Below are 25,809 nucleotides of genomic sequence, written 5' to 3'. Positions count from 1 at the left end.
ATGGCTGTTTTGATTTGGAAATAAAATAAACAAAGGGTTTTTGACTTTTGCACAGTGTTGCACATACAAACTTCAGTTCTTTCACTGATGAAGCTGGATGTATGAATAGGTTCCTCTGCAGCTCTTATTTAAGATTTTTTGTGCCGCTGTGACTCAGATTCACTTTGGAAAGCTACTTTTACCACCATTTGAGTCATTACTCAACAGAAGTGACGATACTTTTACTTGAACATAAGTTTAGGATACTCCACCCGCCTGTGAAAGGAGCTGTGGTGACTGCTGCTCATAGAAAGCACACATGAAAACAAATTTATTAAGGAATACAGTAGGGCTGCATTATTATTCATCACCTCCAAAATGTTAACTTTATCAGAGCAGGTAAAAACGCTCTTTAATGTGAGTTAATGGACTGAGATTTCACTCCAAGCAATTTTGGACTTCATTGATTATGTAAAGGGCAGCTGGAATTTTCACATTGTGTTAAAAAATGCATGTGAGGTTTAGTTATAACAGTAATGATATGTAGTTGATGTCATTATTATTTACAAACAACAAGAGATTCGAAGGGAGCCCACAAATGGTGCATTTGCACAGTGGCCCAGAAATTTGTGGAATGGTCCTGCCAACTGTAACATCTTGTGAAAGAACTCCATTCACTTACAGTATTCCGGATAGGAATGTTTCACTGGCAATTATCCCAGTGTGGAAAGTTTACTCAATGCAACATATCACTCAGTTATAGAACTGCCTCCTACCGAGTCTTTCAAAGTCCTTCCTGGACTGGAGCCCAGTTGCCACTGCAACCCAACCAAACCGAATACTTTGGCACAGTCATGATGTTCTGTCTTATCTCTCTTTCTTATCTCCTCTCTCTGTATGATTAACTTCAAAACTTGATATGGTGCAAATCTTCTGCAAAACCAGAAGATGACCAGTGGACATGATCAGACATGCACGTGTGCACTGTGCAGCATGTTTGGATTGTGTCACTGGCCTGATGGAGTCAGCATTAGAAGAAGAGTCAGCTGTTGTCCAGCGATCCACAGAGGGTCAGAAATAGAGCAGAAACTGGCAGGCTAAACATAGCCAACAGGCTTCGGTGGAGCACTGCCCTCGCTTAATATGGCAGCTGCCCTCTTCCTGACAAACTGAGCCTTTCGTCAGTAAAACCAGTTTGAACCGCATCAGCATAATAGTCGGCCCTTACACTGTACCCCTCCTGGTGGGCTCATGACAACTGCGCGGTCAGGGAAGTTAAGGAGAGCAGTTGGACAATGCATGGTATACTGTAAGAGTTGAGCCAGACACATTAAATCATGGTTTTATTAGCATTTTTCCAAGTTCTAAAAGATTTCAAATGTAGTTGGCCTTGTAAACAAAGTTCATTTTAAAAGTATACCGTGGTATGCAAAAGTTTAAACACCACCCATCAAATGACACTAGTGACATTTTAGTGCACAATTTCTATTTATTTGCTGAGTTTAACATAATATAATGTTAAATATAAAATGCGCCATAACTTGCCATATTTCATGTTTTATTTTTTTCCCCAGGATGTTAAATTAAGCATATAAACAGTAATTATGCATTAAAGTGTGCAGAAGTTTTCCTTGTAGAGGGTGTGTTAACTTTTGCTTAAACTCTTGCAAACGACTGTAATAAATAGAATTTTTATTCTGTTATTTAGGGTTCTACGCTTGTAGTGTTGGAAATTCATGGTTCAGAAATGGTTCCTATGCTGTGTTTGAGTGCTCATCAGGAGGTTGTATATAATGGTTAATTAGTAAATACGACTTCACTCCATTTGGGTGCTTCTTGAAACATATGCCCACCACAGGACAAAGAAAGAATAGAGGTCTGGAGAATTTGTCTCCTGCTTTTTCTTTGCTATATTAAAAAGCACACAGATCACATAGAAGCACATCAGTACATATTTTTACATTCGCTGTCAAATTTAGTCTTTTTCACTGCCAGAGAAGTCAAAAGGTTGTGTTATACATTGCATTATACATGGTAAACGTGTCATCTAGAATTCTGAGTCTTGTAAATGTAACTTCATTGTAAATGTGTTTGTAAATGTAAGTGTAACTTCAGTAATTGTGTGTCATCTAGAATCCTGAGTCTTCCACTTGTAAGTCACCGCTGTCGGAACAAAACCTCGTATTTCCATTATTCAGTTTTTGACATAATTTGAAAATGCCTGTTGGCCTTTACATTATGTATAAGTTTCATGATGAATGAACCAAAAGAAACAGCCCAGAATGACTTGGAAAAAAGTCTGGTTCCACTGACTTGCATTAAAAGTAATGTACATTTTTCCTTCTCCTGAAAAATGTTACCATTTTGGAGATACAAGGTTTTGTTCCAACAACAGCGAAATGTAACTTCATTGGCTGTTTCACTGCCATTTGTTACTCAGAAGATTTGTATTTTTCCAGTTTCAGCATTAGTTTTGACATACAGTTCTAGAAAAAACCTTTAATTGGAGTTTCTATATCCACTAGCTCTACACTTAAAATAAAGGCTCCTAAATGGTTATTTGCTTGTATGTGCAATTCTAGGAAACACCTTCAATTGATATAGAGCTGCCCAAAGTGAGGCCGGTGGACCAAAGTCGGCCCATGAGGACATTTGATTTGGCCTGCTACAAAGTTACCCTAACCCCAGCCTCACCCAAGGAGAGAGCAAACCTGTTTTTATACTGTATTTAACTTCTTATTAAATTCTTATTTTCTTTTTAATTAATTTTTAATGAAACTATAGTTATCTGTTTGGTCACCCTTGCTTTAGAACCTTTACATTGTGTAAACCGTTACACTCGCATATCTTAAAGCATCCATTGGAATGTTCTTCAGGGAACCAAAAATCTTTTTTCTGCATCATCCAAAAACCTCAGAGAAATATATTTGCAGAAGTTTGGGTGTGAAAATAAGTACAGAGAACACACTTCTGAATACGTTAATGCACTACTACAGTTTACTTGCTGCATTTAACATATTTTGGAAAAAAATACACAATTTGGCCTGTGGAAAAGCTACAGCACATTTTATGTTTTTTTTTTCTCAAAATGTAGAAATTGTGCACTAAAATTGGCAAGAAAGTTTGTTCTATGTAGAGGATGCGTTAACTTCGTTTCACTTAGAAAATCCACAAAACATCTTCTACCACTGCGGAGTCAAAAGGAACACACACACATCATGTTCCCATGGAGTTAGTTTATTGCCATTTGTTGCTTTGATATGGGCGAGTGGATCTTCAGCACAATCACAGTGGTATAAAGCATGAAGCCCTTTACATGGTGAGGCATACCGCAAGATGAGTGATCAACTCCTGCGTGGTCAATGACATTTACTGTACAAGTCTTCATTTCTGTTATTATTACTACTTCAGCTGACGAATGGAAGACCATGGCTACAGCTCACAGTATGTTACAAAGCACAACAATGAAAGATTTCACTGAATTAATCACCAAATCAACAGTGCTAATGAGAACCTTCTAGACAGTATCCTCATCCAAAGGGTTTTTACAGTCTATCACTAAAACCTTACGTGCTCTATGCCTATATTCTACCCAGTATGTCCCTAGTAGCATGGCAGAGTGTTTTTTAGTTTATCCTTTTTTTTATCATCCATCACTTTATGTGAGAGTACCGGAGTAACTTCATAAACAATTCTATTGTTTTCATTAAGTAAGTCTGATTACATGAACATACAGTGAGATATTTAGTACATTTTTGGAAAAGATTCTGTTTTAGGGCATATATAGTATATTCGGTTGGATAACACTGGTTAATTATTAGTACTGTATAATATTAATAATTATTATAGGTACTTCAAAGCTCTACTAAAACAAAGAGATTTTTTTTAGCAAATTAATTTATAATATTTAAAAGTAAGAGCTGTCTCCCTTTATAGTAAAGTGTAACATTGTAGAAAATGTGTGTTTTAATCATGTGAATGTAAAATTTGCACTCTAAAATATCTAAAAGAACTTATTTCTAAAATCTTTCCCTTTTAATCCAAACGACTAACTAGACTACATACACCCTATAGTTTTCTGTTAGCAAGTCTTTGGGACAAAGATACTGTCAAGAACAATTTGGCAGAGCACAAAAAATGAAATGACCATTTTTTTCTCTTTTTTTTTTGGTAATGTACATTTCATTTTTGTTTTCGACACACAATGACTACGTAACATATTAAGTGACCAACCCAGGGACCTGTTTGGACAAAAGGACTGTAAATGGGGGGAAAACTCTTCTAAAGTGACTTTAGTGTGTCATAATGACCAACACAACACCTGTGATCGGTCATCATTATGGGCAGTTTTGCTGGTTTTGGTCTAATCAAAAGGCCATGAACTCCAAGCTAGCACAAGGCTAGCATGCTCTGACTAAGGGGCACTAAGGGATTATAGTCATTTCAATGGAAACTGTGCTGAAGGCATATATCTGTTCATAGAACAAAGAACAGAACCGTGAATCCAATCACAGATTTAACATCTTGTCAAATAAATATAAACAAATAAAATTCCAATTTACAACTTTTTCTGAATTACACATTTATGTTGTAGAGAACTGTTTTCAATCACAGCAGGGTGAAATTTTCTTCATTTTCATCAATTTATACAAAATGGAAAGTAAATAATATTATCACAAGTTGGCCCCTGGGTGGTCAGCAGAAAATACTGTACTTAACACACACAAATACACACAAGCTTTTGATATTTATAATAAAATCAATCCAATGTGCTGACTTATATTCCTCTCTGCAATGGCATTGCAGCAATTCGTTAACAACTCCCTTTCCAAAAGTTTATTCTTTATCAAAAATTTCGAAATTCATACTGCAGCAAACTTTTAAAATATACCACACAGATATTCAATACATATTTATAGTATATATAGAGAGATTTTTTGTGTGTATATCAGCAAAATAAAAGCCTTCACAAAATAAATCTCTGATTTATTTCACAATATGTAAAACTTAAACAAACAAAAAAAGTCTTATCCTAACACGATTAAAAAGTGCTAGCGAGATTATTTTTACAACAATGTGCAAATGTATTTTGAAGTCTTACATTATTTCACCTATTTTTTTACATTCTAAATATTTCTACAATGACGTTATAATGGCTTAGTGTATTCTCTATCATAAAGAAAAAGGGCAGAATTCCCACAGCTTTGTGATTAGGCCGGTTCATTGAAAGGCCTGCTAGAAACTTGGCTATTAACGCTCATCAATGGGCTCTTAAGACAAACAATAAAAGGCAAAGTTTGGCAACTGTCACCTCTGGTGCTTATGCTGTAAATCATGACTGCAGAGGCCTTAAGCTAAAGAATTTATTTGTTATTATTATTATTATAGAGCACTACTGATATTGGCAAAAAGCCCCTGCAGTTGCTTTCTGTGGTGGTCAATTTTCCCTCCCACCTTCATACAGCCTGCTCTAAACTCATATACTGTACATTTATGGTCATCTAATCTGTTCATAGTTTACTGATTTAATTTAAATGTCCCAAAATCACTGCTCTGTAATAGCCACATTTTTTTTTTACATTTTATTCAAGATTACAAAGTAAGCATAAGTCACACCATAACCGACTCTGCTTTAATTCCAGACTGAATCAAAATTTAGTGTTCAAATCATATATATTTACAAAGATCCAATATGAAAAGAAAAAAAAAGTGCAGCACTGATCATTGTGGTTTATAGGCACCTTCACAAAAGGTCCATTTCCCTCATTAAGAACAGCTGCCTCACCTCTGCAAGGATAGCTGTTTTAGATATCACCAAAACCATTTACTGACAAGACATAGCACAAATACAGTATATTCTTAACTAGGCAGATAAAATCTCGATTGTTTATGGCAACCAAATCCATTCTCTGAACAGAGATGGAAAAAAAGCATGCTGTTTGGCACACGGGTTAAACTGAATTGTGTGTTACACACAATGTTGATGTCTCACATCTTGCTTGCAGACACATTCAATAAAACTTCAAGTCGGCAATAAAAAGGAGATTTACGAACTTTTAATATGGCCTTATCCATCTGAAACAACTTATTTACAATATTATTACTGGACGGCTGTTTTTTTAACCTCAACGGGTAATAAAGATAAACAACAAAGGAAAAATAGAAACAAAATGTAAAAAAGACCTTCAAAGTTTTTAGTAAATTTAAAGTTTTTAGTAGTGTAAAGTCTACAGAATAAAAGCCTTACGTTTTATATGACTGTAGCCTCAATTTACATAAATACATATTAAAATTAATACTGTATTAAAAGATACTTAGGAACAACGTTATCATAGATATGACTTTTTTGGCCCTTACTTTTAAATGTAGTGGCCCCAACTACATCTATGCCTAAATGGTCATTAATAAGTCTGTAGATTGTGCTGGACAGGCCAATACCTCTCCTTGTGCTGCCCTATAACTCCCCTCATCTGAAGCACACATAGCTGGTTTGTGTGATTGTAAAGGAAACCTGTGTGAAGTGGCCTGTGGGAATTCTGCCCTGTTCTGAGAGGTGAGGAGGTGATGGTGAAGATGAGCTACACCTCTGCTGTTTCTGCCCTGCCTGACCCGAGCGCCTTTCCAATGACAAGCTGTTAGTGTGCAGCTAAATTTAAACACAGTGCACATTCTGCTGAATACACTCAGTACTTTTTTGTGAATGAGAGAAGGAGCAGCAGTGGAGTGAATTAGCCATCAGCTTCCCGTAAACTCCTTCTTGCATTAAAGATATCATGTTGCTCTGACAGTTTCTATAAGGTTAGAAATCAGTTTAAATTAGGGATGCATGATATGGAATTTCTGGCCCGATAACAACAACCGTTAATTGTTATGGACAATACCGTTATCAAGAACTGAGTTTTAACTTTTTGCTCTATGAGTTCAATCTAAAGTCCATATATGAAGTGCAGTGAACATAACATTAAAATACTAATGATTAGTTGGTTAACACATTAATTTATCATAATTAAACACTGATTACTCTTACATAGCTGTGAGATGCTAAATCAGACATGACAATCGCTGTAAACCTTTACATTATTTTATGTAAATATTTTACATATAGCTGACACGTACATTAACAGAATGTAGCATTAGTAGTTCAGCCCAAGCCCTCATTGGTTCTGCTGAATCTGGTGTTCCTGTCTGGACAGGGAATCAATCCTGTGAGGTTGTGGGACAGTGTTACCCACCATGCTAGCCTTTTGAAAAGAGCTAAATAGTATGGAGGTGCCTAGCACTAGTGATTATTTGTTTCTGTGTGTGTCAGCTAAAAAAGGGCTAAATTATGGGCTGTTATTACAACATAAGACCGTTAAAAATAATTACATTACATTTTCGCCAACACATTGTGCACCCCTAATTGAACTGCAATAAAAAGTCGTTACTAGCAGCTTGTCTTTGGAGGGCAGGTGTGGGCTTTCCTGCAGATGATCAGTCTACATGACGCTCTCAAAGATGATAACCTTGTTCTCTTCAGTGCCTGGGGACAGGGAGGCCAGGCTTTTGATGTCTGTGTCAGGCGCCATGTACTCCAGGTGATGGGCACCCCACACTGGTTTGGTCAGATTTTCCCAACGCTGTAGATAAAGAATAATACCATCAATTAAGTGACTTTATACACTAAAAAACAATTCAAATGTTGCAGATATGAAAAAGTTCAGCCACCCCTTATATGTTGATTTTACAAGAAAAAAAAGGTTAAAACATCCTAAAGAGAGAAATCATCTGCACATTTTAGTGCAAGGTTACTGTTTATTTGCTAATCTTAACATATTGGGGAAAAAATAAAACATAAAACGTGGCCTGGGCAAAAGTTATGGCACTTTTTATATTTTATGTTTTATTTCTTCCATTATGTCAAGCTCAGCAAATCAATAGAAACTGTGCACTAAAATATTTATTTGCTCCTTGTAGAGGGTGTGTAGTACAAGCTTTTGTATAAAACTGCAATTTCCATGAGTAAAATATATCTTTCTGCAGGAATATTGATGTAGTATATTTTTATTCATGTAGGAATTATGAATCATGTAAATTTGATGCATCACTTTTTCCAGTGTACAGTAAGACTTTTTGAGATGGACATATAGTTCAGACTGAGTACAAATTTAAAGGTGCAGAGAGTGAGGAAACCCCCAAAATGGCACGTAGGGCCTACAATCTGGCCATTTCCCTTTTTTCCCAAATTTTCAAATGTAACAAGAGACTTAGGGGGTGTTTTTAAAAGGCTCTTTAGAAACTTCAACCAGAAGAGCTACGATGACAAATGTAGGTTAAGGATTCTACCAACTCAAACTGAATTATTCACACTTTTCGTACACTTTTATCAGAATGCCATAATTTAGTGCTGCAGTCCAGAAAGAGCTATAAATTACACCTTATCTGCAGATGGTGGTTTGAAGTTCATAGAATTCTGATGATAAATAGAATAGATAAATGGAATAAATCACTGATAACTGGAACACAAGCAGAAGCCCACGCTCTTCATGCCTGTTTTAGTGGGAATCAGATGGACGAAATGCTGGACTTCTCTTTTTAATGTCTCCTGGGATTTTTTTTTCATGCAGTATGTCAAAGGGGTTTCCCACCAAAGTATTTTCCATTAATTCCCTTCCTTTAAAAGTGTTAGGTGATTTTTTTTTTACAATTCCCAACTGCTGTTCTGGCTGTGTTTGGGCTGAACACCGTTGCAGAGAAGGCATTATATTCTATTTCCAGTAAAAATCGATGGCAAGCCATTAGCCCACTTACCCCAATTAAACACAATACTTTCATATGCCAATGAGTCACCAAGGAACTGCTGACCCAAATAAAAAACACTCATGCAACTGGCTCTATTGCAATATTGTGTTTAGATGATTGGTGCACATTGGCATTTGTTGGTTTAAGTGTTTGGTTTGACACTAAAAATATGCAGCCGAGCAGGGAATTGTGGGCGCAAGCACAGTACAACTTCATCACACTATCTAGCCACTGTGTACACAGTAAAACTAGCCAGTTTTCATTTACATCCTGTGGAGTGAAACATACTGGTCCAGAGTTAAATTTAGCACAGATGAGTTGAATTTGACTCAAGTGGGCTAAGGGGCACAACTAAGCAATGCCCCCAAGCCTCATTAAAATCTGCACAGTTGAATCCTCACTGTTGAATTAGGTTTGTGTCCACTGGACAGTAAGATTTAAGCCCTTTTACTCTTAAGGCTTATTCTGTTATTAATCTTAAAGCTTGTTGCTCATTAACTATTAGTCATTCAGTAACTACCATGAAACTAATATGTAAGTTATATAGTCAAAAGAATGGAAGTCAATTGAATGGGGGTCAATACTAGTTAATATAATGCTAGTGGTTTTACTGTGTGGCTTGATGTGAAACAAAACATGAATTATCTACAGAAGAATTGTACCAAATTAAATGTTTTACTGCAGTTTTGAGGGCTTCACTGTAACTTTACATTATAAAATTGCCTCTAAATGATGAACACTGTATAAAAAATTATTGTGTTTTAACTTTTAAAAAAGTAAGTAACCTTGCTGCCTTAAAACTCATAAATAATAACAGAACATAACGCACAGATTATTGCTCTGCTAATTTGTTTTTAGAAGTTTAATTAGCTCAGCCAGGTAAAACAACACATTTTTAAAATGTACTGTCTGAGTAGAAAGCCTTGAGATTTGGGCATGATTTTCTGGTGGAAAATATAAAGTGCTGGAATGTTAACAGGTTATTTAGATTTACAGTTAATTTATGTCTAATGCCCTCTGAGATTCATTTATCAGGAACAATTTCACTGTGCACGCTGAAATCAGAACATGTGTGGGCCGCACCTCTCTGAAGCTTCCCTTGGCTCCGGAGAGCTTGTAGACGAGGCTAACAGGGATGCAGAGCATGGAGGAGAGAGCCAGACACCATCCAATCACCTCCCCCCACCACGGGTACACATACACATTGTTGTAGGTAAGAGGCTTGTAGTTCAGCAGGTGAAACAGAAATATACCCTGAGAAGAGAGAGAGAGAAAGAGAAAAACACAAACAGGTTCAGTGCCAACTCTAAAAAAAGAACAGAATGTACTCAACACTGTACTTCACACCTCTGGTCTACTGATTGTCTAACAGCAGAAGCTGAATCTGCTACCTCAACGTTTAATAATTAAACACAAGTATTCTATGAGGTGAAAAGGTTGCTTTTTAGTCACAGTTAACCTCAGCTCCTCTGTCTCAGAGAGCACTTCATGCTGTGTTCGAAACGGTCCCCTAATCACTGTTCCCTACGTTGGAAAATCATAAGCACTATTAAAAGCTATTATATGGAAATAAAAGGCCCCCAAATCCCCATTTCCTTCACTGGAGCAGTAAATAAAAATATAATAGAGAACAGAAATCATCCCTTCATCTCTATTCCCTACATGATAGCACTATATAGAACATTTTTATAGGGAACTAAATTGGTCTCCTAATCACTATTCCCTACATTAGAAAATCAAGAGCACTATCTAGAACACTCTTATAGGGAACAGAGACTGTCCTATAATCACGATTCTCTATATCTGAGCACTATACAGAACACTATTATAGGGAACAGAAGCTGTCCCCTAATCACGATTCCCTACATCTGAGCACAATATAGAAAACTATTATGGGGAACAGTAATAGTCCCCTAATCGTGATTCCCTACATCTGACCACTATAAAGAACACTATTATATGGAACAGTAATTGTCCCCTAATCACTATTTCCTACTTTGGAGCAGTATGTAGAACTTTATTATAGGGAACAGTTATTGTCCCCTAGTCGCTATTCCCTACATTGGAACATTATAAAATACATACAGAACACTATTACAGGGAACAGAAATGAACAGAATCACTTTTCCCTCGAATGGAAAATTGGGAGCACTATTAAACAACACTATAATAAGGAACAATATTCATGATTTAAGTAAACAGTTTCACACACTAAAGTTCTTTTTGTTTGATCATTAATCTGCAACAGAAGTCACATTCTGTGGTATACAACACACTGCATTATGGGTATTTTATTTCTGCTGGGTACAAAGTTTGTAAACCATCTACTGTAGCTGTATGTGTATTGTCTCAGACGTTGCCCTAGTTTAGTTTTAGAGCAGGAAACACAAACTGAAACAGTGCTCTGGCTCTCTGGGAGTGAGAGAGCCAGAGAGCGGAGAACTGGCTTAGATGTACACTTAGAGCCAAAAGAGCTGGATATATTTATCCAAACTGACTCTCACCATGCAAACACATGGAGTAATAAACGACCAGCACCACTTCATCCAAGGGAAAGGCTGGTAACCGATCATACGGGCGATGTCATCCATGAACTTGTCAGCACCTGCAGACAAACACAGTAGGACCATGATTTAGCTGTAGGATAGGGTTTTTTTCCTGGAACAGGGAAAGTTTATGACTGTGCCTGGGGACTGCAGGGGAAAACATCTTCTTTAGTAAACAAGTTGTGGACTCGTTATCAAGGGAGTAAATAAAAGTATAACAGAAATCTAAAATAGGAAGTTATCATCATTTAAGTGGTAGCTTAAACTCTTACCATAAACCCAGGCGACAACCACGCATTCCCAGAATGCCTGCCACAACAGGGTCATACCACTGGCTGAATAATAGTCAAAAAGCTGGAAGACGTACATCCCCCCCTAGACATACAAAGAAAAACACAAAAATTAAGGTCAGTGCCCTTGAAACGTCCTTCAGAGAAAATCAATCATTACTTATCCTGTAATAATTGCACTGCAATGTATTAAAATGCAAATTAATTGTGTATACCATCCCCAAACACTATTTATTTAAATGTTGCTGTTGTCGGAACAAAACCTCATATCTTCAAAATGGTAACTTTACAGAAGAAGGAAAAAACCTATTTTACTTTTAATGTAAGTCAATGGAACCAGTGTTTTTCCAAGTCATATTGGGCTGTTTATTTTTGTCTATTCATCATGAAATTTACACACAATGTAAAGAGCAACAGGCATTTTCAAATTGTGTCAAAAACTAAAAAACAACAAATATGGAGATATAAGGTTTTGTCCTGACAGTAGCGATGTGTGTCATAATGATTATCTAATTTGGGTAGGCTTACTATCTATTACCACCGTAACGTTATCTATGACGGTTGGACTAAAAGCGTTTACAGTAACAGCTCAGTCAAGTTAATAAATGAACACTTTATAAAGTAGATTTACCTGTGTAACCATGGAGAGATCTATAATGAAGCACAATAAACAACAGATCGCCACAGCAATTTCTCGACGGTAGCGCATGTAATACTTTCCAGGGAAAAGATCAAGAATGCCAGTTACAAAACCTTCCACTCCAACAAACTGTAAAAGAAGACAAATCAAATTAGATTGATTAACCTATCTCTTTCACCAAGTAACCATGTAAGCACTTCAGAATCCTCTGCTTCTATCTTGTTATATATGATTAGAATCTTACCTCAAACAAATCTAAAACACAAAGCTACAGATACAGGTGACTTAATAAAGCAATGAAACACATTAAATCTTAGCTCCATGAAACCTTCCCTCCAAAAGTGGAAGTGGAAAATGTGTCTAGCAGGCAATGGGGATTTTTTGAGGGTGGCTTCAGAAAGGGTTTTCAACAGTTTCTTTAGACTGACTTTTGCTCTACTAGTCAAAGCATGATTACTCACTTCATTCTGTCTCAGATGCAAATCAAAAACCCATCGCAAGTCTAAAGGCCTACAGCCTACTGTATCAACCACTTCAGACTCTATGGGCTGTTAGTTACTAAAGAAATCACCAGGCAGCTGATGAATTCTGTTAGCAAATATTTATGCAAAACGTATTTCTGTAGGCCGCTTTCATGAATTCTTCAGTCAGTGGTATTTGCAAAGCTGTAAATCTGTATAATTTGTTCTTTCAGAGGTGAGATTTGTAGTAATTCTATATGTTTTGGCTGGAGTTTTTACAGACTCTTGCCTCACTGTCATGGACAGTAGATAATCTTAGGGAAAGTGAAAGTAACTGCAACTACTTTTTACTGTGCTGCAGCAGAAGGACCACATAAAACAAATGCTGTTCAAATGTAGGATAAAATGTCATAAGAGCATCTTTATTAAGACATTCTCTCATGTCTGACTGACCCTGAAACCTGTATTAGAGTTCAATGGTTATAGTTCTATAGTCACGTATTCAGGAGCTGCACAATGTCTTCTACTGTGAGTTTTGAGTCAATATGTTTTCTGATCTTTTCCAGTTACAGGAAATGATTGGCCATGGCAATGCAGCATGATACATACAGTGAGGAGATACAAGCATTCAGACACTGCATGTGTCCACAGTGCAAGTATCCTCATCAAACGTACATACTTTACATACAAATTAATAACATTAGCACTGAAACACGGCATTTCAAAGCCGTTGTTGGCAATTACGACTTGTGAAGTCTATGGTAATATGTAATTAGTCTTTTGCAGCATAGTGGTTCAATTTTGGTCTATTCCTTTTGGCAAACTGCCTTCAATTCTCCAAGGTAATGAGGGTTGCTCTGTTGGACATGTTCAGAATCCTCTGTAAATTTTCAATGGCATTCAAGTAAGGAGATTGGCTAAACCATGCAACCACCTTCACCTATTTTAAAAGTCTTGAGTTATTTTAGCTGCATGTTTCTGGTCACTGTCTTCTAGAAACCTTGATCTTCTCTGCAGATTCAACTGATGAGATGAAATTCTCATCTAATATGTCCCAGTATATCACTCAATTCATGTTTCTTTTGATGATGTGTAATCTCTCAGTACCGTTTTCAGAGAAGCAGTCCCATATCATGATGCTCCCACCTCCATACTGCACTGTGGGTTTGGTATTCTTGGAATAATTTGTGCAATCTTTCAGCCATGCACCTCTGTGCTTCTTTTTAGCAGAGCGGTTTTGTGTGGGGTGTAGGAATGGAGATGATTTTGTTCACTGTTGTCCCTGCTTCGTCCAGGTCATCCTGCAACTTTTTTGTGTGACTGTGAGCAATCTTGCATGGCACACCTGTCCAGTGACAATTGGCTGCATATAATTTCATGAACTTTCCAACTGCATATTATCGAAATAATTGTACTGACAGTGATATTTAAGGTCTTTGCTAAGACTCTGAATGAAATGAAATCTTCCCAACTAATGGCAGCACCTTTTATAATGACACCGGCTACAATTTCTACTGGAACATATTTATTTCTATTTTTGCAGCATTATATATGTACATTTTGACATGGTGTGTGAAAATAGTTTCTTATTATTTTTGTTTTTTAAACATATATTTTTTATGTTTATGCTTATAATATATAATTGTTTTTAACATTTATAAGTAGAAAGTCCAAAGACATTATGTGTCTAAATTTGACGTTCATATGCGAAGTATAATAAATAACAAAAATAAAGGTGTCTGAATACTTGTTTCCCTACACTGTTTGTGGCAGATATAGATTAGGCTGAAAAATGCTGGAAAGGTCAAACCTCTCAAGACAAGGCAAGCATCTTCACATTGCAGTGAATAATGTTTGCAGCTTATGGAAGGCCACGAACCTGACTGTCTAGCCCCAGCAGCAGTAGCATGAAGAAGAAGAGGGCTGCCCAGACCGGTGCCACGGGCATCAGAGACACAGCTTTAGGGTACGCTATGAACGCCAGGCCAGGCCCTGCAGGCAGGAGAGCAACAGAAGAAACACTCATCAACACGAGCTACAGGCTGCCCAATGCACACCAACACACTTACACACATACAGCACCAACTGCACAGATACAGAGAGATAGAGATAAAGAGAAAGAGAGAGAGAGAGGGAAAGAGAGAGAGAGAAAGAGAAAGAAAGGAAGAGGGAGGGAGAGAAGTAGGGAGGGAGAAAGGGAGTAAGGGAGGGAGGAAGGAGAAAAGAAAGAGAGGGAAAGGAAAAGAAAGGAGCACCTGAATGAAAGTTTGTGTGAGAGAAAGAGGGCAGAGTGGGGGAAGGTTTTCTTCAACTTTTCTGAATTTTTGTATTGGGTTTGTCTAGTGAGAGTTGTGTTCTCATTCACAGTCAGGCGGGTTAGTGATGAAAGGTTTTGTGTTGTTTTGGCGTTTGCGTACGGTGACTACTGGTGTTAGATTCTGGCAAAGGGAGGACACTGTCATGCTTTTGAGTAAGAACGTGTATCAAACTCTCAGCTGTGTTTGAGCATGGGTTAAATTTAGAGGAGACAATCACAACTTACTTATTATTACAGTTAGTTTACCACACAAGTCCACAGTTATTTGTTTTTTGTTAGTTTATAGTCAAATTTAAACATTTTGTGCAATTTGTTTAAACTTGTAGAGAACAAATGGGATTCAAATTCACCATGTTAATGGTGCTGGTGGATGTAACTCTAAAACAGTGTCATCTTCATTTAGCTGTACTGTAATATGACAATAATTGGATGCTAAATGGAACAGAAATCACTTTCCTGAATATTTGTTTAAACATTAAAATAATCTAATTTCTCAACTTGGCAACAGACAGGACTAGTTCTTATGAACTTAACTATAGCAGCCATTACTATTTAAAATGGCCATAGACAAACAATGACAAAGATCCTCAGTGACACTAAACAACCTATTATTAAATAGCAAACTTTGGGTAAGAAGCCACAGATCTGCTGGGTTTCACTCATTGGTTAGTGTTGGAATTATTAATGTGGGTTTTTAATAGTGATCAGGTTTAGTGGGGTTAGATTGGGTTGTCAGGACAATATTGTAGGTGGCCCATTTAAATTGAGCAAATTGTCTCTTCCTGTACCCTGGTATGGATTTCCACCATGCTATGCACTGCTCCTGTATCAGAGGACAGCTCTACCACTGGCATTTAGCTGTGCTACGCTAGGCTACGCTAACAGCGAGGCCCTGGCTGGCTGTGCTAGGCCGACATGCGGCCCGCGGCTGCAGTATCTATATGCAACTCTTGGGCTGGGCTGTATTAAGAGGTGTAAATGCTGACATTAGATATCAGAAGTTTACCTGCATTGGCAGTCAGCTCCAGGACCCCTCTTGAAATCGAGATGTGCACATCTCAAGAGGCAAAGTTCCTGGTTAGATAATCCTTAAATTAATACTTAAAGCCAAAATATAGATAATAATAGAGATAATAAATGAATAGATATAAATCACAAGATATAGAACGGGACTGAAGACAATCAAGGATAACTAGTATCAAAGCATCAAAGGCATAATGGGGAAATCTGCTTTTGTCCTCTAACTCTGTGACCTGAACGGATTCTGGATGAAAAAGGAAATACAAAATAAGCACCTGTGGTTTAGGTATCATGTCTCTTACGCATACAATAACGACACGACCAGATTTGAGGTTACATTTTCCTCCCTCGCGGACACATTCACACACAACAGCTCCACAGTGCGTTCATATAGAATACTCAGATTAGACACCACAAGGACAGACAAGGACACACACACACACACTCCACATACCACTCTTTCTGTCTCATTCTCTCAAACAAGAACACAGACATGCACACAGTGCTACACTAAAAGCAATCTGCTTATTTCAGTGCACTGTAACAGCACACTGCTTCTTGTTATGCGAAGCCAACAGCGGCAGTGTAATATTAGAATGAAGGTGACATTATGAACTCAGTAACACGACAGATTCATGAAAAGAAACATCCTCTGCCTCTCCTCCTGTCTTTCGTTCCCTCTCTCTCTATCTCTCTCCTCTGGGCATAGAACACGCCGTCCTTTCCATAGACTCAACAAGTTCAGTAGTGAGCTGGTGCACTGCCGCAAGGTGAAACTCTCTTTAGAACAGACTGTGCGTTCACAGCATGCACGGATGACGGGCACCTTCAGTACTGACACAAACCGAGATACACTGAAAAAAGTGAGTTTGTTTCAAATGTGCACATCATAAATATAATACACTGTATATAACATACTGTATATTACATCCAAATTGTTTTGAGATAATTTACACTCACTGGACACTTTATTAACACTTTATTACCTTGTATCCACACTCGTTGTCTATATAAGTGCTCTTTAGCAATTATAGACTGTCGTCCATCAGTTTCTCTGCGTAATCTGTTAGCCTCCTTTTACCCGTTCATCAATAGCTACATTTCCAAAAGTTTTTGTGAAGTAGGCTATGGGAATTGTGATATTTTATGAATGTCAGCAAAACATTTTTCTGTTTAAAGATTAATTAGAGATGGGAACTTTGTTTATCGATAAACCAAACTTATGTGAAAATTGTTTCTTACTGGAAATTATTTAATTAAGCAAAGTATTTTATCACATTTGTATTGTATCACCTGCAATTCACAACAGAAACTTCCTAGACCTCCACTAGACCACCACTGAGCAGGTATTATTTGGGTGGTGGATCATTGGTAGACATGGTAGAAGGGTTGCCAGATGTTAGCCATGGCAAAACCAGAGTGTTGTGGGGGGGTGTTGGTGTCAGAAGGGAGTGTCTAACAAGTATCCAGTATATCTTTTATCGTGTTCCCCATTCTGTCTTTTCATGTTTTTGTGTTTTAAAACAGTCTGATAACTGTCTTTACTTAATTTGCTTTTTCATTTTCTTCATATTTTACAACATATACGTTATAGGAAATTCAAAGTAATTGTAATAGCGGTTCACCTATTACTTTTTCATCCTTGATGTGCTATTTAGTGCAATACATGCACGTTTAGACACCACCGCAGAGCACACCCAGCTTGCAACTGAAAAACAGATTGTACTACTATCTAAAATTGCAGAACTATAAAGTGCACCTATGATAAGTGAACCTAATAAAACAAACAATTAGTGTAGATACAAGGCAGGTGTACCTCATAAAGTGGGTCAGTGAGTGTAGTTTCCTCATATGTAAGAGATTTACATATGACAATCAAGCAAATTCAGTGCATCGCCTTTTCCAGTGCACAGGGAAGATCTTTTTGCTCAGTGATGTGGACCTTTGATTACTGCAGTGGTTTAGGTGGATAATTAATATCTCAGTATTTTCTGTATGATTTCATTTTCTATTTCAAAAAGCATCTTTGTTCGCTTCAAGCCAATTAAAAATTTTATCACACATTACAGTTAAAAACAACTCATTTTAAAGGTGTGAACAGAATGAAGCCTTCTTGGCATATATTATTTGAGATAAAGTTTAATCCACTGAGTAGTGATAAAAGTTCAGTTTAAAAACATTCCCATGCAGTTTGGTGGGCAGGTAAGTAACTTTCTCACTGAACCTAAACAGTCCTGATCTAATCTGACTTTGCCACCACTTTGTCTGTGATGTGCCCATGACTAAGTTTAAAACTAGCTCATTTGATTCATTTTGGGACACTGAATATGTTTAATTCTGCTGAAAATAATGTCAAATTCACTTGTTTTAGCCCACATAAAGAAGCTACTCCAATGTAAAAGTCAAGTAGATTGACTTAAATAAATCCATCCAAAATGCTTGTACTATAACTACATTTTATGTTTACATATATATATATATATATATATATATATATATATATATATATACTACATTGTATATATATATATAGTATATATATATATATACAGTGTAATTCTAATGTTTTATATGGTTTATATGGAGATTTCTATTTTTCTTGCTAAAAGATACTCAATAGCTACAGATTGTAATGTACACTAATTTCGAAGTTTTCCATCAGACAGGTACATGTTAAAAATCATTATGCATGCATGGACATTGTTGCAAAGCATGCTGGGTAGCAACACTTTTACACACTAAACACAGTCAAATCACTGGTATTAAATCATGTCCAGGGTTAAATGAACTACATAAGTCCACCGTGGGTTGTGCTGGCTCGTATGAACTCTCTGGGAGTTGGTGATTTGGGTGTGCTATCTACAGTAGAGTACAATAAAGGTTCTTGGCTTGGTTATGTGGTTATAGAAACAAAGCTTTAACTGGTATAGAATTGGTAAGTGTTCTTTAAATGACTCGTTAACAAAAATGGTTCTTTAAAGACCCATCCATTGAAAGAGACTTTAGACAACCAAAAGTGCTTCTTCTATGGGAGTGGTTCTCAAACCGGTCCTCAGAGACCCCCTAACCTAATGCAGAGCAAAGAGGGATGGGGGAATAAAGTGAACTAAAAATCTGGGGACCCTAAGCACCAGTTTGAGAACCACCGTTCTTTGGCATCCGAAGAACCCTTTTAGGAACTTTCAAGAGTGCACCTGGACTGTCCTGACACTTTCTTACTAAACTACCCTAGTTGTGTGTGTTGAAGTATTACAGTGGAAAAAAATATTAGAAATATTAGAAAAGGCACAAAATGGTTGCTCAAAAGACACTCTGTGATTTTGGAACTATCTAAAAAGTGGCCTTAGTCGCAGTAAATCCACTCCCTATAAAGCTGAAGGAAAAGGATGGAGGTGTGTTAACCCTTCTTGTTTAGCAAGTAACAGATTGGGACAGCCTGAACTGCAGCCATGCTACAGGGTCTTCTATTCCAGGCCTTTAATCTAGTTTTCTGGTCCTGAATTTTCCAATCAGTGCCAAGTATGACAGTAGTTAGAGGTGCACTGATCATTAATTTTTGTGGCCAATTCCAATTCAGACACTGTGTGAGTTAAGGGAACACATGGAACACACTAATAACAGTACTTTAGCCAAAGCAATATAAATAACATGACTTGCTCTTTAATTGGTCCAACTGGCAGTTTAAATGAAAAATCAGTTGCCTAATTACATAACACAAATCAAATAAAGTGGTATACCGAAAGTTAAAGGCGGCTGGCTACATAACACAAGGAGTCATGCATAATTATGGTATAGGTGTAACAACCGCATTCAAATACAGTGTTTGTGCATGTATCTGCCTCAAGTTATTTACAGCCTAAAATGCAAAACAGATCAGCCGGTATCAAAATATTAAGCTGTCCGATTACAGATTGCATGTTTAGAGCAATTATTACTTACAGTAAGCAGCTAACTAGTGATTATGACTGGAAACTAGATTCAAGGTCTGGATTTTAAAATGTATACTGTAAAGAATGGATTCCCTCATAAATGTGGCTCAGGATGGAGAAAGAATGCTCTTCAGGCCTGTAAATACAAATGTACTGTAAATATAATAGATAGCTGCTGTAAATGGAAATTGTTTCAAAAATCACAGAGTGTAGAGTTTAAGTCTGAACAGAATGGACAAATTTGCAAGGTCTCCTTTCCCCAGTCCCTCTAGTACACTTTGGGATGTAATTTGTAAGCAATATGAGATGATTAAAATCTTCCACTTTAGTTCATTGGAACACTGATAGGCTGATAAAGATGCAAAGGTAAAACTGCATTCATCTGTCTTGTGAGTGCTATAAATGAAGATGTGGTTTAGGATGGATGTAGAGTGCATGGAGGATTGGCTTTATAACTCGAGCACTTTTCCCTCAGACACACATACATTCACAAATAGGGGTATACACACATATGCACATACAGGGAAACTTGTTCTCTCTCTTTCTCTGCATTCTCTTATAAATATAAACATACACACATACAGACAAATATACATACATACATACATACGTACACACATACATACATACATACGTACATATACACATACATACATACATACATACATACATACACAAAGAAACATTCTTTCTGTCTCTCAGACACACAGTCAAAAACACAAATGCTTTCACATTCCAGCAGAAATAAAAATTAACATACCAAATGGTCACATTTTGGGACAATTTCCATTCACCCTTATTCATTTACAAAGATACACAGATACACAAACAGCTATAATAATCCCCTCAGTGCAGTTACAAATATCACTTTTTAACTCATCATATTCTGTGTGAAAGAGGCCACCCTTTATTTATTTACTTTCCAGTCCATCAAGGACAAGTTATCCATTTATAGAAGAAAGTTTAGAGAAAATGGGGCTTCTAATAACCGTGCAAGACCTGGTAAACCACCAAAAACTGTCACCATCAGAAAAAGAGTAGTTAAAGCTTTCATCTTTGAGAGAGAGCAGAAAATCAAGCTCCAAATAATTTACAAATGAAGCAAAGAAGCTGCTGGTGTTCTCAGAACATGGACTGGTGACCCCAGAGTCCAGACCTCAACATCACTGAATGTGTTTGAGATTACTTGGATCATGAGAAAATGCAGCCAACTTCTAAGACTGAACTTTTAGAGAAGTAAAATGTATTTAGTTGTTGAGGCTCCTGTGTAATTGTCTGTTAAGTATATGTTTTTCCTGATGCTGTAAAATAAATAGCTTGTTTTGACTAGAAATTAAACAAACAAAGGATGGTCTCTGACTTTTGACAGTACTGTACACATATCAACAAAACATTTCTCAATTGGTTCAATCTGACTCATATTGTTGTAAAATATCCAAAGTAAATGATGTCATATGATACATATGATATATGTAGAATATTGCCAACAAAATCAGGACCTACAGCTTGTTAGTCAACATGTTTGCACGGCTAGGTCAGTACATGTACCACACATTTTGCCCCATCACTCTGTAGATGTACATTAAAAATGAATTCCATAAATAATGTAGTGCAATCAGCCCCAGCCTCGGATAAGCATTCTCCTATGTGGACTGGAAACAACTGGATTTCAAACTGAATTATTTAACACATTCAGACACATCATTTCAGGCAGGTCCTAGCAAAAGGGCTGGGGTGGCACACTATATCAAATATACCCTTGTATAGTATCAGGTCTCTTAGAACAGAGGAAGTATGAGACTGTGCATAGCAGTGGGTCTAGAACAGTGAAACTCCAGAGTAAATAAACAGTTTATCAAAACAGCCTACATACCCTCAATACAGCATGCATTTAAAACTGAGCACTGCTGGACTCTTACCTGACTCGGCCACTTTTGAGATGTCCACGCCCTGCTCGGACGCCATGAAGCCCAGGATGGAGAAGACCACAAAGCCAGCAAAGAAACTGGTGCCACTGTTTATCAGGGCTAACATGAATGCATCCCTAAGGAGAACAAGCAAAACAAAAGTCAGCCTCTCGTAGGACTGCACGATATATCCGTTTATTATTGTTGGCAGAACTCTTCAGTATGCGAAGGAGCCTCTGACCAATCACTGAATGTTTTATTGTGTGCTGTGATCATCCTGACCAATCAGATGTTTAGATGTTTGGACGAATCAAGGCATTGACATGATCTAACAAACATGAATCATTCTGGTTAAAATAATGCAATCCAATATTTAACTATGTAAAAATTCAAGTGTTCATCAATTGGTTTTAGTATATTTTAGTATGTAATGCAAATCATATTTGCAATATGTAGTAGAATAAAGACAGTACAGTGTTCTGTCCATATTGTACATCTCTAGCATCTTATTAATAATGTGCAGGCTGGCAGATGAACTGGATTACATTAAGATGTGACAGGCATAAAAAGTAATATTAAACAATAAGGCATTGCTCAGATGCATCAATAATAGATTCAAATCTAATGAATATTGCCTAATAAATGAAGCAACAAGACATTGCTTTGTTGTTTATTTAATGTGATCCTCATGGCCATTATGCAAGACGTAACCAGCCCTGCGCATCATTAAAACCCAAACTCTGATAATGGAAAGTCCTGAAGGATACATAAATGAACTGGAGGACGCGAGGCATCTACAGACAAAAAAAGCTGAAAGACACCAAAATGCTGACTTCGGAAGAAGAAAAACCATTTTGGCATTATAGCTTACTTGTAGCAGTCGTTGTTGAACCGATTATAGCTGCCAAGTGCAGTTAGGGCTCCAAGCCCGATAGCGTAAGAAAAGAAGATCTGAGTGCCAGCATCGATCCAAACCTGAACGAGAGAGAGAGAAACAAAAATGAGAATCGATTAGAGCAAAAGCAGATCTGTCTTTCAACTTTACTTGGGTCAGTATGTGAAATCAGTGTTGTTATATTAAGCAGGCTTACTGTTTAAGAGTAAAGTTCTTGTGACTCCTTAACCTTTCCAGTTTGTAATTTTATACAGGCTTATTCTTTTATTAATCCTAAGGATTATGACACAGAAACTACTACGAATTATTCATCAACTACTGAGAATTAGTCAGTAACTACAGTGAATCAGTATCTACTATAAAATTATTCTGTAACTGCTATAGAATTTTCAACAACTGCTATAAAATATGCAATATCTACTATGAATTATTTATTATCTACAATTAAACAATCAGTACTATGACATATTCAGCAACTACTATAAATTATTCAGTGAATGCTACGAATTATTTAGTAACTAGAGGGAAAAATACAGTAACTAGTATGAGTTGTTCAGTTACTACTATGAATTTTTCAGTCACTACTTCCTGCACTCCTTCATGTCAAAGTGTATTGTGTGACTGAAGTGATCACAAGGACATTTTGGAAACCGCCAAAAAAAATGTTCTCACCATTGATTTCAATGACAAGAATGCACACTGTCAATTTAAAAAGGCAACCAGATTTGGGCTTTTGATGGAACGTACAAATGACATAACCATGTGACAGCCCACGGGGGGATGGTCTGGAGGTGGTGTAAGTCAGTCACACTAATGTTGAGCAATATAGAGTAGAAACTAATCGCCGCTTTACAATCCAGAATTAAAGATCGATATGGACAGCTCAGGACAAGCCATGCATTTTTCGCTTCCTCTTGTGGAGAAGAACAGCAATCACTCATGTGATTTCAGGTCACAAAGGAAACACATAATTTCCAGCCACAATCACACCAACAGCAAATTAGAAATGCATATGTGTGTTTTTTGGACAGATTCCAAAATGTCCTTGTGAATGTGGCCTGAGAGAGTGGATGGATAGACAGATGGAGCTAATGACAGCGTGATGACATAGGTGAGAAAATGTCTGTATATCTGTGATTTAGTGAGTGAGAGAGAGACTGTAAATGACTCACCTGTGGCTCTCCCAGCTTAGACCAGTCAGGCTTGAGATAGTACATTATCCCATCATATGCTCCAGGAAGAGTGACCCCTCTGACCAGAAGAATGATCAGGACGACGTATGGGAACGTGGCAGTGAAATACACAATCTGCAAAACACACAAACACATACAGGACTATGAGATGGAGATCTGTTTAATAGATCACTTTTTGTTCTGTTTGTTTCAATTGTTTGAATATATATATCTTTCAATGGCAATCAGTATCACTGAATATTCCAGGTATTTCGTTGACTTTTTAGCTCAGCCAGTCAGCTTTTAAATCTGGAGGTTTCTGTTATATAATTGTAATGGGTTGTATCCTTAATTTTAAACCTGCTGGTTAATGATTAATTGCTGATTAATGAAGGTCGGTTATCGGGTCAAAAGAATTTGTCAAAATTTGCATACCTGTTTAATAGCTCTGCTGCTGCATTTTATCTAACTCATCAAACATCAGTAAAACCAAATATTGTGATATTTATTGTACACTGTGAAAACATCTTCAAATATTGTGATGGCTTTTTGCCATCTTGCCCATTTCTACTTTTCTGATGTTGTTTTAGTGTCTTTTTCCTCATGGCTCCTTTCATATCTAAGTATTGACAGTTCTGCTGATATACCAACTGCCATCTTAGGGCAGTTGGTAAGCTATTTGCTATGCAAAGCTTCAGTAAAGCTTCAGAGGCCTTGGCTATACATAGTAATTCAGAGATACAGAGCAATATCAGCTAAATGTGCTCACAGTGTATTTGATAAGGCGACGTTATGACTGTGAAAGACTCATTATCAATCTAGAGTCTGCTTTTCTGCAAGGACGGGGTCAATCACATGCTGGGTGCACAGTCGCACACATTTATGGCATAGCATTATTCATCTATCAGATCATCAGAGATAACGTGTGGAGGAGGTGGTTTATCTAATCAGTGCTGCATTTCAAACACCATGGACCTTGCACTCAGACAATATGGGGCAGGGCTTTATCTGAGAAAGTTTTCTTTCTTAATGATACTGCTCTGTTTCTGAGCTCTCTGGGCAGCGGCCTCCTAACAGACTCCTCCACTTGCTCCAAATACTCATCTGAAAGTAGGACAGTCATGCCATGCCAAAACCCCCCACCCCCATTCTGTAAGAGCTGTCGTACAGCATAGCATTATTATTATTCACAGGCCCCGCTTGTTGTCGTGGCGGAGGATGGCCTTGGCGGAGCTGAGACGCTCTCAGAGACCAGAGGGAAAATAAAATGAACTCTAATGACGCAATGCAGCCCAGAGACAGGGACACTATTCAGAGTGAACACTTTAGACACTCAGAGAAACAGTTCACAAAAGCTAATGTTGCTGACAATATAAGTGAACGGCTATCAGTTAGCATTAAATAAAATGATGCAAATTGGTGGCTACTAGCTTCTAGTTACTGTTAGCCATGTTTGCATGTTCGATCATACTATTCTTTCAGCCTTTAGAGCTCCTTTAACCCATAGCTGGTAATAGCAAAAGCATGTTGTGGTTGGACAAGTGAGCATTAACCAGAAGGTTGCAGGTTCAAATCCCACGACTGACTAGGTATACCTAGTTGTGCCCTTGGGCCACAGCCTCAGGCTGCTCTGCTGGTAAAAGGATGAATTTCCCTTGGAGGACCAATAAAGTACATAACATAACAATATAGAAGAGGCATTATATTATTATAAGTGTTATTCACTGCATAACGCACTACGTACTTAAAGATGTAATTATGTAATTACATTTGAATACTGAAAGTAACAATTAAATACTAAATGAAAGTAAGTACTCTTGATTTATAAGGGTTTACCCTCCAGGTTTTCTCCCTTCTCTCTGTCTCTGACAA

General features: G+C 37.3%; 1 protein-coding gene across 1 annotated transcript in view; it reads right to left on the bottom strand.

Moving 5' to 3' along the window:
* Positions 1-3,200: 3,200 nt before the first annotated feature.
* slc6a8 (solute carrier family 6 member 8) overlaps positions 3,201-25,809 on the bottom strand; it is a 46,158-nt gene continuing 23,549 nt past the window's right edge. Inside the window, exons 5-13 of the mRNA XM_036579340.1 lie at positions 23,938-24,072; positions 22,742-22,845; positions 21,883-22,007; positions 14,577-14,689; positions 12,228-12,365; positions 11,579-11,681; positions 11,265-11,365; positions 9,844-10,014; positions 3,201-7,598 (exon numbers count right to left, since the gene is read on the bottom strand). Coding sequence (XP_036435233.1) covers positions 7,458-7,598; positions 9,844-10,014; positions 11,265-11,365; positions 11,579-11,681; positions 12,228-12,365; positions 14,577-14,689; positions 21,883-22,007; positions 22,742-22,845; positions 23,938-24,072 — 1,131 coding nt within the window. The 3' untranslated portion in view covers positions 3,201-7,457. The remainder of the gene's footprint in view (positions 7,599-9,843; positions 10,015-11,264; positions 11,366-11,578; positions 11,682-12,227; positions 12,366-14,576; positions 14,690-21,882; positions 22,008-22,741; positions 22,846-23,937; positions 24,073-25,809) is intronic.

The sequence above is a fragment of the Colossoma macropomum genome, unplaced genomic scaffold (genome assembly GCF_904425465.1).
Source record: "Colossoma macropomum unplaced genomic scaffold, Colossoma_macropomum, whole genome shotgun sequence".
Taxonomy (NCBI): Eukaryota; Metazoa; Chordata; class Actinopteri; order Characiformes; family Serrasalmidae; genus Colossoma; species Colossoma macropomum.
This window is presented reverse-complemented; position numbering and strand designations above follow the sequence as displayed.